The sequence below is a fragment of the Plodia interpunctella genome, chromosome 6 (assembly GCF_027563975.2).
Source record: "Plodia interpunctella isolate USDA-ARS_2022_Savannah chromosome 6, ilPloInte3.2, whole genome shotgun sequence".
In the NCBI taxonomy this organism is placed as follows: Eukaryota; Metazoa; Arthropoda; class Insecta; order Lepidoptera; family Pyralidae; genus Plodia; species Plodia interpunctella.
Genome location: NC_071299.1, coordinates 8548008 through 8566053, shown reverse-complemented (window position 1 = coordinate 8566053; position 18046 = coordinate 8548008). Strand labels below are relative to the sequence as shown.

Genomic DNA, 18046 nt, shown 5'->3' with positions numbered 1-18046 from the left:
GAAGTCGCGGGCATCAGCTAGTTATAATAATAAATATAACTTTAACAATGTCGGCAACAGCGATTGCCTCGTATTCGTAAATCGATCGTAAGAATCTCCAGGCCAGCATGTTCCGTTCTGACAATTTTCTGCTCTGTCCATGTCCACATTAACATATTACTACCGAAAAGTCTGAACACTTCTCACTTATATATACCGACATGAAACATAATTTGGCCATTTTTACCAGCCTTAAATACCAAGGAAGCCGACAGCGTAACTGAGAATATTGATAAATATCCAGGTGAAAGCTCACTCCAGTACTGATGAGGTCCGCGATTAACTGGGCCACATGTAAGCTGAAAAGTAAAGGTGAACTCAGGTCTTCCTGTCTCACCCCACATTACAAAGATTCAGAGAGCTCATTTCTACCTGACACAATTTTCTTGATTTAGGTAACCTCAGTTGATAGATTTTTTATGGTACTGATACCATAAAAAATCTATCAACTGAGGTTACCTCTGAGGACTGGTACCCCGGAATTCAGTTTCCGCCATAAGATGTCATATGACACCTTAAAAGGAACAGTACAAATTATAAAATCAATCAAAAATTGGTAGGCCCTTCTGGCATAATAAGGACTAATAAACCTTTTACTCTACGTAAATTGAGTTGACGAGTTAATTCCCGCCAATGCCCTAATGTCACACAATTTTGTAAAAAATACTTATCAAATTTTTCTTCCATTATTATTTTATATCTCTAATTTATTACTTCTTTCTCACTTCACCTATTCATTGATCGATTATTATTTAATTACGCAGTTTCTTGCGTATTATATTGTATTTAATGTATTTGTCAGTGGTACCACCCACGCTAGGTAACGGCTGAAAATCTGGGCGTCACACTGAGCTTAGTACCTACATATGTTTTTCTTTTGTTTTCTTGTTTGTGTGTGTGTTAACAAAGTGTGGGTATCTTATTCTATTCAATATCCAAAGGAAACCTGCACACTGGTAGACGTTGAATGTGTACGCAACTACTTGTCACTAGATGGCAATTAATAATACACTAGACAATATGATTGCGAAACTCGAAGTAACTATTTAGATAATACAATTTTATTAAATATATTATAAGAATTCTACGCAAGCACGTAATATGTAATCGGACCTTATACGATTACTTGATTAAAGTGGGAAGTTAATGAAATTAAAAACAATTTTCTTATTCTTCAAATTTGCTTTATTTTTTATTATAAAAATGTTATTCTTATAGTTGCTATAGTAGTCTGTACCCATTAAGGGGTGAACACCCCGTCTTGTCATATTTGCCCCTTTATATAGTTATGTAACAGTTTTTTTGAATTCTTAGATAATATTTTAAAAACTTAACTTGCAATTTCATAACTTCACAATTGCTATTACAGTATGAAAGTAAATTTTACGTGGATATTACTCCCAGTATTTTGTAGTATTTTTCATAAAAAATCGTATGCAATCTCAACTAGGAAGAAATTGAGAATACATAAACAATCTGTAAAGAAAGTGAAGAAAAATTAGGATATTGTCTTCTGTTGGCTGGAAACACTGGATGTTTATCAACAAATCATGACAATTTTATTTGGCAAAATTATTTTGTTCGCCAAAAAACAGTTTTTTTCCACTTTCTTTACACACTGTGATCTCAGATCGCAATAATGAGGCCCTGAAAGAAATGGCGCTCTCATAAAAATAATGATTTAATTTATACAACAAAAAGGTTCGTTAACGTCATGGATAAAATCAAAGTCTCAAACTTTAAAGGAATTCTACTTAATCGCTATCAAATAAATATAATTTGTACCAGCGATATAATTTATTTTAACAAAAAAACATATGAATTTAATTTATTACGTTATTTCTAAAATTAAAACTAGTTTTATTCTCCATAACATTTCCTGCATCCCGAGCTAATAAATATAAGCTGATGTTAAATTTACATGAGTCACTCATTAAGGAAGTAAATATGTATGCACAACATTGGTGGGTTGTGGTTCCGCCCTAGAATGGGACCACTTCATATCTTCCTGTGGATGTCGTACGAGGCGACTAAGGGACACACAGCCTAATAGCATTCCCAAGGACTCGACTAAAATCACAGTCGAATTTCTAGACTTTAAAGGATTTTTTTACGCTGACCCCGGGCTTCGCGGCTTCACAACCCCGAATGAAAGGGAGAGTTGTGTGTAAACAACATTGAGAAGCCCTTCCTATATAAATACTAGAACAATTATACTACTTAGACCACTTAGACTAAAATCTACTTACAATATTTAACATTAAATGAACGAACAAAACAGGTATTACCGCAATAATATCAACATTTTTATGCTTAAGATGGTAAATCAATTTACAATTGTATCAACTTTCATCAGAAAAATTATTAACAATTTTGTGAAAGAGGGTAAATCAACTTTAAATTGTATCCAGTTTTAACAACAATAATTATTATCATTTTTATGAATATTAGGGTAAATCAATTTCCAAAATTGTATTCTACTCTACCCTTGAATTTGTAAAACATCTCAAAAAATTTCCACCGTCCTGACAAAAATATATGGTTCTAATCTTAGCTACACCAATATTTATATGTAAAGATTTTGATCTTTGTCTTTACTGTAATCCTGTAATAAAAAACTTAAAATACGAAGTATGCTTAAATTAAGAAAATTTAAGTAAACCTCCAGAATGTTCTGACGGTATGACTATAATTCTTTTTTGTCTGCTCCATTAGATTTAGAATGTACGCTTTCAAACACATTGCTGTGTCCATTTGCCTGTCCATTGCTGTGTTTTCCATTAGACAGTTTAACTGTACACTCATTATTTTTCTTCTTTAAGTAGGATTGGACATAAAAGTCTCCGAACAGATATATCAAAATCGATGCATTGATAGTGATAGTCGATAATAGTATATACGATGGAGGGCATTCACTAGTGATTCCATTTACAAATGTATGGACGATAACCATTCCAAACTGCAACTGGAAATTAACAAAGTTTAGAAGTTAATAAATATAATGAATATTCACGAAGAAGTAAAAGTGATGTCAATGATGGTAATTTGAAATGTAAATATATTAACAATTAATTTACTTAGTAATTATTCTGAGTCCGTTGTGTTCACCTTACGGTTTCGCAATTTATTAAATTTATAATTGCAACTAGCGTTAGTAATAACTAATTTAGTAAATATATAATGACCTATGTTATTCAAATATAGGAAAACGGAAAGCGGTGGTTAAAATATTAAATAATTAAACTTGAAATTGTGTTCGACAATAATAAATAACTCAGTCTGAAGGTTTCTGAAGTAGATACAATCAAATTTTTTTGATTGTATCTCTTGTTTGTGAATGTCTAATTTCTGAATAAATGTTTGTACTTTCGGAATATACTTTAACTCGGATCTGGAACTTTATTGGATACTAGAGGTACGAGTATAACCCGGGTTCGCTGAGGTAAAACCAAAATAAATTATACACCAAATCCTTTCTCGGGAGTCACACTATCTATTTAAAAAACCCGCATCAAAATCCGTTGCGTAGTTTTGAAGATCTAAGCATACATACAACATACAGCTAAGCATACAGGAACAGCGGGAAGCCACTTTGTTTTATACTATGTAGGTAGTATAAAGCCGACTCAACAAATAGTTGCTCTTTTGATGACTTTGCTATACAACTAATAAGGGATGCCGAAAAGGTATGTAGAAAAAAGGACCCTGGCCTATATAATATATATATAATTTAAATAAACAACATGTCTATTGTTTGATTTAGACTAATTAATTAATTCCAATTGTAATTTTAGGCCAGCATTGTGTTACCTTAGCCTTGTTACTGGCCTACAAATACAATAAAACAAGACCAATGATTGAATGTAAAGGTTCATGAGTACTTACTAGTTGCATAGTAGTGATGTACTTTTTCCACCACAAGTATTTGGACAGGGAAGGAAACGCTGACAGTCCGTAATATGAGTACATGATTACATGGACGAAAGAATTGAGTGTGCCCAAAAATATTGTGCTGTAGGTTGGCTCGAACTTTAGGGTCAGCCAAGTTGCCCACAGCATCACGGAGTGGTGGTAGACGTGGAGAAAGGATACTTGGTTCTGCTTCTTCCTCAGCACAAAGAATATAGTGTCCAGAAATTCTGACAGTTTCGCTAAGAAGTATATGTATATACCGTTGGCGATCTGTAAATTTGATTTTCAATTGTAAATATTAAATATACTTATATTTAGAAGAAACCAGTGAAGACATTTGGCAGGTTTAAAGTAACAGTATTTTTAAATATCTCATTGTTTCATTGACTTTAAAAAAATTGTTAATATCTCACCAGTGAATATAAATAGCATATAAACTAATTATGACGGTCATGAACCTTGAATATGTGGTATCAAAATAAACTATATATGAGGCGCATAAATTATTTATTTGTTAATTCTTTATATAACTTGTTGCTTCCATTTAACATTTCAATGTTCTACGTGGAATATGCCTCAAGTCACTATTTTAACATGTCTGTATCATCTTTTGATATCCCTGCATCACTAAGTTATAGATTAAATCTTATTAATATTATAAATGCGAAAGTTTGTGAGGTATTTAGGTGATTTATAACTCGTTTCTCTTTCGCGCAAAATCTACTGGACGGATTGTTATGAAATTTGGTACACGGGTAGAATATAACCTGGAATAACACATCGGGTACTTTTTATCGCGAAAATCCCACGGAAGTGAAGCTCCGTGGCGCAACTAGTAATCCATGTATCTGAGTTTATTAAGATCATCCGCAATGCTCAGCACGAGTGGATACTTGTGGATAAATAGATATCTAAATTCATTCAAAGCAAGCAATTCATTTTCGCGGATTTAATTATTTATGAAAGATTATTATTATAATATATATTTAAATTATTATAATATAATATTACTAGATTATTATAATATTCCTAGATAAAATAAAAGAGAAGGCAGAGAGGTGAAATCTATGGCTGAGAACAGAATTAGATGGAAAATGCTCCACCGACAAGAACAAAGTTCTTAAATTAATTTATGATAAATTATTACCTATTTTATTATCCACGGAATATTTGACTTTATGGTTTGAACCTATAGAAGAAACTCAAGTGAACTTTGGGATCACAGGTTGGCATTTAATTTTCTTTATTAACTGCGTCGGTAACGTTACATTTTAGTATGATAATAAATTAGTTAAAAAATAATTAATACAGGAAGCATGACTTTCACTCAAAGAATTTACATACGAATGTATATAGACGGTACACTTACCGTCTATATACATTCGTATGTCTATGCCGGGTACCACTGTACCCGGCATAGATATTTATGCCGCGATGATAGGGCAGAATTTGCAATTATTTGGTTAGTTGGATGTGCTGTTTACTGTACAAGCTATAATTCCCAGTCCTCACTATGCGCGGCAGACTATTATCGTACAGATAAGCGTATCAAATTGCCATGCATGGACCTATGCAGCGGTAATAGCAGCGAATTAAAAATGAGTTCGGGTATATTAATTTGTTGTTGACTGTACATACAGTACAGAGCATGATTACTTAGTTTTTTCTGTAATCACAGTCCTTACAACTTAATCGGGTGACATAATCCATATCCATACTAATATTATAAATGCGAAAGTCTATGTGTCTGTCTATCTTTTCCGATTTCACGACTAAACCGCTGGACCAATTCTAATGAAATTTCGTATACATAGGCATCTTTGGATAAATATCTTTTTCTCCAAAAATCAAACCCCAAACAACTATAATGGAATGTATATATAACTAAATGGAAAGTTTGTATGAAAATCGTCTGTTCCGCTTTCGCAGATAAATTCACGAGAGCGAAGCCGCAGGCAAGAGTTAGTCGCGAGTTGATAGAGGGACATACATATTCGGTTTTTTATATTATATCATAGCTATAGGGAGCAGATAATGGTTATGCCTAAAAGAGTAAATAAACTGATAAATGTTTACCTGTCTTGAAGTGTCTTTGTCCAAATTACACGATAGATGGACGTAGCCGATAGGACGTAGTAACGACAGTCCCTGAAAATGATAAATATCTTTTATTGTAAGCGTCAGCTGAACGGGTGCGCAGTGACCGCGGGTCACATAAATTAATAATTTAAAGATATAAGTAATGTTTTTATATCTGTGGTCAAAATAAACTAAGAATGGGTTATACCAGTCATCTTTGACGTTAACTTCCACCTATGTTTTTTAGGTAAACGCAAAACACGTCATTTAAAAACGGTAGCGGTTCTGAATGTAATAAAGGGACACGCAAAAATTCAGTCGCAAAACAAAAAACGTCTGTTTTACGAGTTTGTAACCAGAATATTTAATTTTAAAAAATATATATTTAATGTTTTATTGTCACTGACATTCGTACAGTCAACAACACATCAAGTTACCCTGCACGAACCTGTATGGCGTGGTAATAGCGGCGAGTTTGTAATGAATTTGGGGAGGTTGATGTGCTGTTCACTGTACATGATTGTGGGTTAGCGCCATCACCTAAAATCCGTGCACCTGCGTGTCATATTGATGTGGAAAATTACAAAATAATATAGAAAAGCTAATAATAATAAAAAATCTTTATTCACTGAAAATAGCGGCCCAAAGCCGCGAGGGTTTCCGTATGCTGACCTCCAAACTTCTATTCGAAGATGGCACCCCATGATGATGATGACGATTCATTTAAAGATTTGTACAACTCTGAACGTTAATTTAAATCTAAGTAGGTAAGTTAAATTACAAAGCAAAATGTTCCTTGTTAAGTGGGTAGTACAAATTATTGAATGAACTCTGATTTCCAAACTAGGCGAGTCTGTGTTTTAGAATTCAGTGTTCGACCGTATTTTTATTGAGGAACTAACAAATTTCAGGAGCAGATTTCTAAAATATACTTAAACGTATAACAAAGGGCTAACTGGAGCGGTGTGTATATGTTTGTGAGCTACAGTAGCCCACCTCAAACTAGTGGTTGTTTAAGGCACATGATATTTTATTGTTCATTTGTTATTTTATTATAATAGGCATAAAGAGTTCCATAAAATGGAAAGTAAAATAAAAGCGAAACTAAGTTTGTTTGTAGACAAGACTACTTTATATACCGATCATCAAAGCGGGCGAAGCCGCAGGCAAAAGCTAGTCTGGAATAAAGGAAAACCAAATATGAGGCCCCACTTGAATAGTAAATAGTGACCTATTTACTATTCAAGTGGGGCCTTTCCTTATACTTTTTAAATGAAATCCATTCACTTCATATTTGGTTTTCCTTTATTCCAGACTAGCTTTTGCCTGCGGCTTAGCGGCTAGAAGAAAATATATAAAAAAACTTACCACATACACAATGTAAATTGAGTACAAAACTTGGATAAGATTATACAGTATTAAAACTGAGTGTAGCCCAAACGCTGGTCTGTTCTTCATATATTGTGGTCCTGCTTTTAATACGAACACAATGTAGGTGGCCCATATCGCGAAGATTGGTACTGGTGATTTCATAAGCGGCCAGCTATCAACGTAGTCCACTAAAAAAAAAGAAGAAAAAAAAAACCACATAGACATATTTATTTGGCTACTTGACTGGGTAAAAAATATAAAACATTTTAATAGATGAATAAATCTTGTGAAAGAAAAAAAAGAGTCACTAAAATATGCGCAAATACAAACTGCGCAACGAAGAAAAAAGTACCAATTTTAGAAACAATTGAGCATTATTTTCTATGAAATTGTATTGCTTATTGTCAATTGTTTTATTTAAAAATATATTTTTCATAGTAAAAGAATAAATAAAACCGTCAAATGGTTGGTAATACCCATAAAGAAAAAAGTAATTATATTTACATTCAATTCGTCCCAACTAATATTCTCATAAGTTAGTGTGTTTATTAATTTTCTATATATTAACGTCCCGGCTATAATTCTTCGGGAATAAATCGACTAAAACTAACATGATAACTGCATAAAATTCCGTTGCATGGTTAGAAGAAGAAAGCTTAGAAACAGAGCAACTCGGAAGGGATTTTTTATACTATGTAACGCTTTATTTCCACAACATAATGTAAGAAACACAGGCTACCCGAGGGGAGTCTGAAACGGTTTTCCGACAATTGCTTCGTCTACGAACGTTTCGTTGACAGAATGTTTCGACATCAGGCGTTTCAACGACAGAACCCTTCATCTACCAACGATTCGCCGACAGAATAAAGGAAACGTTCGTAGACGAAGCAATTATCGTAGAACCTTTTCAGACTTACCTGAGGGAAATTCAAACTGGTGAAGTCGCGGGCAAAAATTAGTAATAAATATTTCTATGTTGATGATATTTCACATACTTATACGATACTGAATGAATGTGTCACTGCAAATTGAACACGTATTATCAATTAGTCTATAATGAGAGATAATGAATAACACGCCGCCATTTGAAATACCATTTAGCATTGTTAAAAATTATTTGCATAATATTTTCATAGCTCGCACTTTGGACGGTTGTTATTTGATTTTTTACAAAAACTCGGTGGGTTTTGTCTCTCTCTCGTCTGAGAGTTTACCAGTTCCTTCCTTAGCCGTTGAGCATGGGCACTTTTCAAGGGTTTTTGGTATTATGGCCTCGCTCGGGTAAAACCTTAATAAATTATACACCCAAACTTTTCTAAGGAATATAGTGTAATTCCTTAGAAGAGTTACGTGACAAATACTTCGTGGTTGTGTATTTTGAATCAGATCTTTTCAAATATGAATGCAATATGGAATAGAAATAGTGCACAATAAGAATTTTTCTCAGTCTTTGGTTTCTTTACGTTGTTCTACTTCACCGGAAGTTCGAGCCTATTTGTGGTTCTTTTTACAAAAAAAAAATCATATAGCAGCTGTGCTGATATTTTTGTCTTCGTTACGGAATTTGATCATTTATATTTTTAAATATTTGTTACAGAATATGACTGGACTGTACGTTAAAGTCTTCAGCATCAAACGTAAAGACAAAATTAAACCTACTGCCGTGAGACAGATTGATCTATTATCTCGTGAGGTAACGAGGAAAGTTTAGTTTTTTTCGCTCAAAATAACTCACAAACCGTAGAGCCTATGTGACAGATTGACATCCGTTTCCTGGTTTTATTATTCTGGAAACATCTACGTAGGTATTATATTAATTAGTAATGGTCACTTCAGTAATTATTTGTGTAATTAAGAACTCGTTTTATACTGTTACGTAAATTTAAATTGCTTTTATTATGGCATTAATGTACCGAAACAACTATATAATATACGAAAATTTTATAAACACATTTGATTGGCATTTCATTTTTTTTATTTACCTATTTATTTTACATAATATCAAACCAAGGTATGTTTAATGGGCAACAGAGATGAAAAATTTTACTGTTAATACCGTTTCATTCAATGACGTATCCAATCTGGAATCGATATGTTTTTCCGTAATTAAACTATAACATTATATCAAAATTCCTTGCTCGACCTACTATAAATAATTGTATCATATACCTATTTTTGGTCATAATGCTTCGGATGAAAATAAAGAGTGTTTATCCCAATCAATAATAGGGTAGAATTATAATCAAAATCATCTCTTTAATAAATTGAATGGAAAAAGAAATAAGAGAATATCTAAGAAGAGATAGTTACGGCTAAAAAATAATAAATAAATATAAAATAAATAAATATATTAGGACAAATCACACAGATTGAGCTAGCCCCAAAGTAAATTCGGGACTTGTGTTATGGGATATTAACTAAACGATACTATATTTTATAACAAATACATATATAGATAAACATCCAAGACCCGGGCCAATCAGAAAAAGATCATTTTCCATCATGACCCGACCGGGGATCGAACCCGGGACCTCTCGGTTCAGTGGCTAGAACCTTACCACTGCGCCACCGAGGTCGTCGATAAAAAAGAAGTAACAGGTCGGTATCAGACTGGGAAAAGTGGAGGCGACTGATATGCTGTCACGACACTATAAGTGGGATAAGATTAGACGGATGATGATCAACTCTTTAATTAATAGTTTTTACACATTGGCCGGCTTCACCGTCTTTTTATAACTTTAACAAAGACTTTCAACCGCCAGGTGAATGTCCGACATTATTTTGATGTAGCGTGTTGCATTTTTTGTACCCTGAAGGTCACATTGCTTTATGGAAATAAACAGAACAGAATTACACACGACATATTAAAGTATGAATTTAATTATTTTCCATGCCATCTTTCCCAATAAAATCTTTGAGTGATCGTGTCCTTCAATAAACAACACATTCCTGTATATCGAAGAAATATTTTTGTGGTGGAAAATATTTTATTATTGTTCTGGTTGTTGAAGATTCCGTGAATGCAGAAATTTCTTGTATTGATTTATATATATTATTTGCAAGAAATTTTCTTAATTAAAAATCTTTTTTTCCGAACAATTTTTTTCATGGTTGAAGAGTTAAACTTGAAGAATCAAACACTATTTTTCAGAATTTAAACACATATTTGTTGCCAAATCTGGCGCGCAAAATAATTCGATTTATGACTAAAGCACATACATATTTAGACTCCTTATTTACTATAATGAGTTTCATCAAATACTTACATCAAAGGGTAGCAATAATACATTTAATAAACTAGCTAAAATAACTGATCCCTACAAAAACTGTATTTATATAAATATGTTACGTAAACAAAGACAATGTTTTCAACAATCTATTACAAATAATAAAATTTTTCTGCGTAGTTTAAAGTTAACGTTAACGTTGATAAGTGTAACCTACTCTTAGAAGAATGGCGTCGGTCTTGGTCATGATTTTTATTCATCTAAGATTTTTAAAATTTATTTTGATGTCAGCAACGATTGATAAGCATACGCGGATGGAACTTTTATAAAAATATATATTATATACTAGCGGCCCGTTCCGACTTCGCTCGCGTGAAAAAACAATAAATTATACAACTAAATCTTCCTCAGGAATCACACTATCTATTAATGAAAACCGCGGGAAAAACTGTGAAAATCCGTTTTTGTGTTTATCGCAAATAGATAGACGCGGCAGATAACTTTGTTTTATAATATGTAAGGATTAGTTAGCTCCTAATAAAAGCTATGTTTGGGCAACAAATTAATCTTAAGCCGTAAAATTTTGAACGAAACGTAACCAGGTTTCGTATATTGTTTCCAAATATATTATTTTCCGCAAAATCATTGATACAGTTCGTCCAAAACTAGTTGGGTATTGTGTATGAAAGTTGCGGCCCTTCGACTCAATAACCTTCATATTGCTTCCGAGTTCGTGTACCTCTATAGTATAATGATGTCCGTATTACGTAATGTTATCATTTTTTGTTTATTTAAATTCAATTTATTTCAAACTACTTGCGCCCTGGGGCTTCTCCCGTGGGAATTTCGGGATAAAAAGTACCCTATGTATATTATTCCAGGTTATTTTCTACCCGTGTACCAAATTTCATAACAATCGGTTCAGTAGATAATGCGTGAAGATGTAATAAACAAACTTACATTATATGAGTTGGGATAAGCATAATATTTGTCGTGACAAAATACCTGATGCTCAAATAGAATTTGATTTAAATATTGTCTAATTTATGTAAAACTTTTGTCCGCGGTTTCGCCCGCGTAATTTCCCACAGGAACGAGATTTTTCCAGCATGAAATATATACTATCTTTCTCATTACTTTAAACTACAACAAAACAATATGTATGCAAATTTTAAAGAATATTGGTTGAGCAGATAAAGCATGAAGAAATAACAAACAAACAAACATACCTTCGCATTTAAAATATTAGTTAGGATATATATATATATATACTCATTATATTAGCAGACATAATTATTGACCATGGGTATTACCTATTATCAATTCCAATTTAAAAATAGAAGATGAACGAATGATGAGATTTTTTATTGATATAAAAAAGCCAATGAATACAAATTTTATAGTTAGTGTGATTGTTGTCTACAACTCATGTAATATTTTTTGTAAATACAAAAATTGATTGATGTGCAAACATAAGAACAATAAAGGTGTCTGATTTAAATTTATGATTGGAAATAATTTATTCAAATATAAGTTTATTTCCGCCCAACTTCAATCTTTTGTAAATGCCTAAATATTTTTACAAAACATACAATTATGTATGTATTAGATGTTGACAAAAAAAATTACATATATATTTAATATCTTGATATACTAATAATTCAATATTTTTTATTTAAAGTACCCTCTTGTAATGATTAAAAAAACTGTTTAACGAGCATTTGTCGTCGAAAGTCATTTTGTTTCGTACATAAATGAAAGTGTTTTTTAAAAACCCTACGACGAGTTTCATTATCCACCTTCCTCATAATCATATGGCTCTAACTTATAATTACAAACACCGAAAAATAAATATTTTATGAAACTATAGAATGGAACGTATTGATATAACTTGATAATAGGAAAAGAAACAAAATAAAAAATCTATGTCACTTAAACCACAACCATTAAAAATATATATGTATTAAATAGTATTTAATTTTGACTTTTATTGTACTTGAATAATACTGAAAATAAATTAATTGTATGTTTGTTTGCCACTAGCATTAGTGGTTTATCTATATCTAATCCATGTCGCCCTAAGTTCAACACGGAAAATTACATTTTCTCAAATTGACCAGGGTCTTGGTTGCCTATTTATATATTTATTAGAAGATAAAATCTCATAATACAAGGAAATGATGAGAATCTCTTACCGGCTCGTTTGTGTAACTTTTCCTGTTTATTTAACATATATATAGAGTCTGAGTGTCATGTTAAGTGTTCTAATGATCTTATAATGTAAACAAAATACTCCTTTACTTTTTATTTCCTACCTAGATTTTAAAGACATTATATTTATATTTAAAAAAGTACTCATCATTAAAGTAAATCTTTCTAAAACGCAATCCAAATATAACTTATATTTCAACCGATAGTAACCTAAGCAATAGAAATATTTTAAAAATACATTTATTTAAAAAATAATTTTGTAACTAAACGGCATAGTTGTAATCTGATTTTTGGATACTAGAAAAGTAAATTTTAAGTAGCAATAAAAATCTTTTGTATAATATCTTTAGTTATGTCTTACGTATATTTATTACAAATGTAAATAAAAAATGTATGATTATATCAGAACTATCTCAATAATTCTTGCAGCAAAACAGGCTGTTTAAAATAGTGTCGCAATTTTGTTTATTGTTATTTTAAAAAAATGCAAAATATTGAATTTATCGAATTATTAAAATTGTATGATAAACTTACAAGTAGATTTTAATTCCCATATTCCGCCATTCCCGAGTTCCGCCCCCGTAGCGTTTTCTATTTTCAAATCCATTTTAATATTCTTGGCACTTTTTCTTTTTATTAACTAGATAAAAAAGACAAACCTCTAGCAAAAATGCTAGGAACGCGTGAACTCGCGATTGAGCGCAAGTATACAATAATCCGTGTGGTTCTTTAAATAGTATGTCGACACAAAAATCGGTCTGATTCTTAAATGACCTCTTTAGGGTACCGCGTTAACAATAATGATCAAATTAATATGATAATCATTCAACAACTAATTGTGTGATGATTGACTTGTGTCACAATATTACATTGCACTTGTAAACTCCTGTAGACCTACTAACCTATATACTTAGGAATTATCATTTTTTTAGAACTTAATAATTTAATATATTTTAAAATTGTATATTGATTCAACGAAGTCCTTATGTAACTTGAAATCAAAATATCTTACCAGTTATGTCCATTAGAATGTATGCATTATAAACAAGAATTATTAATATAGTTGTGCCTTTATTAATGAGTAACATTTGAAAAAATAAATCTGTCGAATCTACATTATCAATATATATAGAATCTTCTCTTCCGTTACTGAGTGATTGACTGACAGACAACGTACAGCCGAAATTACTGGGCGTAAGAAGCTGAAATTTGGCATGTAGATTCCCTGGGGAGTGTAGGTGAGCACTAAGAGAGGACTTTTGGAAATTCTATCTCGAAGGGGGTGAAAGGAACCCCTTTCAACGGTGTAGAATTTACATATAAAAATTTTTAACCAAAAATTTTTGACTTGAAAATTCGGATTTTAGTTGTTTACAACAAATTAATGAATACGTTAATAAATTATAAAATTTCTGATTTTTCTAAAAATTTGCCCTCAACCACTTCAAAAGGGGGGTGAATGATTGTATGGGACTTAATAAAATTTTCAAGACAAAAAGCTGAAAATTGGTAAACATACTCTTTCAAGTAAATTAAAAATATGGTAAATATTTGTAAAATAAGTCAGAAGAAAAAGCGTTGTCGCGTTCATTAAAAGGCGCGATAATACCAAATTTGACGCGAGCGAAGTTTTGGGTAGAAGTTAGTAGTAAAATCATAAAATTTAACTCATAACGAGATTTTGAAATGTCCTAAGGAATAATTTATCTAAATTTCATTAATATATAAATATAAAAACAACAAAAAAAAGAAATTTTCCATGAAAATTTAACCGACTTTAAATGACATTTCAAATCATGAAATAACAAACTAAGACATGTGCTACCTACTGCTTGAATGAACTGTCATATTTTTCTTTGCCGTCACGCATTCTTGGACTTGACTGCATAATTATTCTGGTTTGTACACACATAAATGTATTTGCGATTTGTGAATGAATATTAAGGCCCAAACCAATTTTACCACATGATGACGATGTTTTTCAAACAAAACAAAGATTTGTAAATCGGTCCACAATTGTGGGAACAGGATGAAATGAGTCGCGGGAACGGGACGAGTAGCTTGTTATATTTTTTTTTAAAGGGAAATTCGCGCGGACACTGCCTCGTGCAAAAGTTAGTTAGATTATTTTATGAATACTAGGTACCTATATCTATTTACGTATTTTTTTTTTTACAAAAAACAGAAGCTTGATCATTACGTATAATTTAATCCTAAAGAACAATTAATTTTAAATAATTTAAGATCCACGATAAATGTTGAAACTAAACATGATAATAATACTAAAATATTCTTCATGACGCGCGATTGGTCGCAAGTCGTACAACGGAGACAAAAACAGATTTATTGTTTCTTCATACTGTAAATTCTTACAGTAACCTATTAGGGTACCGTAACATTTTTGTTTTTGCAGGATTGTTGTTTGCTTGCACCGGAACTGAATTCAGCTTGCAAAGAAGCAAAAATGTCATAACGTGTCTGTTATTGACATAGTTTTAAGTATATTGTATTCCTAACATTATATGGACAATGCCTGAAAGAAATGTATATCATTTTATTTATCTTTTTTATAATATCTTTTGTTATGTCTTACGTAAATTTATTACATATGTAAATAAAAAATATGATTATAATCAGAACTATCTAATTAATTCTTGCAGCAAAACAGGCTGTTCAAGATAGTGCTGTCGCAATTTTGATTATTGTTATTTTAAAAAAATGCAAAATATTATTTTTATCGGATTATTAAAATTATATGATAAACTTACAAGTACATTTTCATTCCCATATTCCGCCATTCCCGAGTTCCGCCCCCGTAGCGTTTTCTATTTTCAAATCAATTGTCAATCCAAGTATGTCATTTTATTTAACCCTACATGGTCTGTTTTACCGACTATGGGTATATAAAATGAATAAATGAGAAGCACGCTGTATGTATATTAAATAGTAACAAAATAGTAAGAGAGAATTTGTACTCCTAATATTACAACAGTTTATGATTCTACCTAAGCCTATCAATAAAGAAATTGTTTAACTTATAGTAACATTCTTCAATTAATAAAGCTTAAATTTAAATTTAAGCTTTTATAGCGTCTCAAATAAGTGCAGTGAATTTTAATATGGAAACAGTATATTTTATCAGATACGCAGACCTTGTGCCGTGGCAAAAAATAGTGAACAGTTAGAAATAGATGAATGAGTCATTTCAAGAAACAGATTTAAAAATAAATACCAAGAAAACTAAAATTATGCATGTAACAAGAAACACCCCTTTAGCGCAACAAAATATACTCGACATTAAAACAATAGAACAGGTTGACAAATATAAATATCTAGTCATTGCTAATAATTTCAGATATACACCCTGGAGTCATTACTCTCGGAGTACATCTGAGCTAAAATATCTATGGCTAAAGGAACATATTATGAAAAAAAAACATTTATGTAGTTCATTAATTAAAACAGGCTTGAAAAAATGGCATGGACTCTATTTAAAAAGGATCGCATGCATCGCATTTTCAAAAATTTGAAATGTGGTGCTGGAGGCGCGTGGAGAAAATTATCTGGACGGATAAGAAGAAAAATGAAGTACTGGAAAGAAATAGGGAGAAAAAATCGTTACTCAAAGCAATAGAGACAAGAAGAGGAAAGATATTTGGCCACCTCATACGACACGACAACTTTGTGAAACATATGATTGAAGGAAAAATTTCAGCTAGACGAGGGAAAGGAAAGCCAAGAAATCATAGATGAAATAAAAAACAAGTTAAAAGTCGTGTCATACGAGTATATTATAGGGAGGCAAAATCTATGGCAGGAAATAGAGTAGAATGGATGAAATACTCCATCGACAAGAACGTCGTTCTTAAATTTATTTATTGAGCGTCTCAATGTAAAATTTGATTTGGAAATTTGTTGTAATTTTTGCTGCTTTACATACTATATAATTACTGAGCAAATCAGTGTTTGATGGGTGCAAACATGTAATTGATAACGTCAACATCAGCTAGACGGGGAATAAATGAGCGTTAGTTTTAACAAATATTGCAAGTATATAAAGTGACGGAAGTGTCAGAATTTTATGTTGTTTAAAAACACAATACAATATTAGGTTTTGGAGTCCAAACATTGCGCGAATACGTTTTTGCATTTTAAAAGCAATATTCTTGTCTGTTAAATTGCTCCAGAATATGAATAACATTCTTCATAATGTGAAGTTTATATCGGTTAGTCTGTTAAATGTAAAATACAATTACTATAATGAGTCTAGATGATGGTAGGTCTATTCGGCATTTTTCAAATGGAGTTTTTTTCGTCCTTAATCGCTTACATACTCAAATACAAACTTTTTCATTGTATAAAAGTTATCAAGTAAAATAGTATTAGTACAAACGGATACCGATTTTGAAGTTAGAAGTACAAATTAGCAGTGAACTCTACTATTCCTAACTTGGAATAAAAAATATTTGTTCAATTATGAAATTTACATTAGTGACGTCCAATTTACTTAAAAAGTCTACAGACTTCTAAAAGCGAAGGTGTAGGTGGCGGCGCACCAAAATCACCGCAGCCTTTTCTATTTAAGTATCATGTTACGGCTAAACCACAACGTGTTACCGCAATTTGTGGTTTAGCCGTAACATGTATTTTTTAAAGGCCCAGGTGCAGCCATTATCCGCTGGTTATACCTAGGTGTAGCTTGCTTAACTTTTATTTATTGTCACATCAACAATATAAACATATGCTTACATTTTTACATTAAATCTTAAGTCTAATTCTAATGTTTACATCTTTTACAGACGTGCACGGCATTCACTACAACTTTGACTACGTTGATACTTTCACATGCAATAAAATATATATCTAGTATACATATATAGATATCTAGTATAATCAATAAAATCAACGATTTAACAACTTTTGGAATTTAATTTTAGATTTTTATTTTTAAGTATAGTTTCAATTTTGTAAAATTTTGTTCTTCATCATGTTAGGCGTATCATGAAATATATCTAAATCGCAAATTTTATGCCAATTATTAAAAGTTGATATAAATTAACTTCGACTTGACCTAAGATTCGCCTTTGTCATTTAGGCTAGACCTTGGTGCGGTCAGTCGCAGGTTATGTGGAGATTATGTAGAAGATTAAATTGGTTTTTGTGTGTACATCATGTTTTAACCCATATATGAGTGCTAGTACAGTAAA

General features: G+C 31.6%; 1 protein-coding gene across 1 annotated transcript; it reads right to left on the bottom strand.

The window, feature by feature from the left end:
* Positions 1-1201: 1201 nt before the first annotated feature.
* On the bottom strand, positions 1202-13557 carry LOC128670871 (very long chain fatty acid elongase 2-like). The gene is made up of 5 exons (XM_053746887.2): positions 13374-13557; positions 7399-7589; positions 6028-6099; positions 3925-4221; positions 1202-3004 (listed from the first exon to the last, which is right to left on the bottom strand). Exons 1-5 carry the CDS (start codon positions 13444-13446, stop codon positions 2726-2728), a joined length of 912 nt encoding a protein of 303 aa, XP_053602862.1. The 5' UTR covers positions 13447-13557; the 3' UTR covers positions 1202-2725.
* Positions 13558-18046: the final 4489 nt, after the last annotated feature.

Excerpts from the sequence above, each read along its gene's own strand:
- LOC128670871 (XM_053746887.2), bottom strand. The coding sequence starts at position 13,446 with ATGGATTTGAAAATAGAAAACGCTACGGGGGCGGAACTCGGGAATGGC. Across the intron at positions 7,590-13,373 it reads ATGGGAATTAAAATCTACTT|TGGACTACGTTGATAGCTGG; the intron begins GTAAGTTTATCA and ends CTTTTTTTTTAG. Across the intron at positions 4,222-6,027 it reads ACAAAGACACTTCAAGACAG|ATCGCCAACGGTATATACAT; the intron begins GTAAACATTTAT and ends TCAAATTTACAG.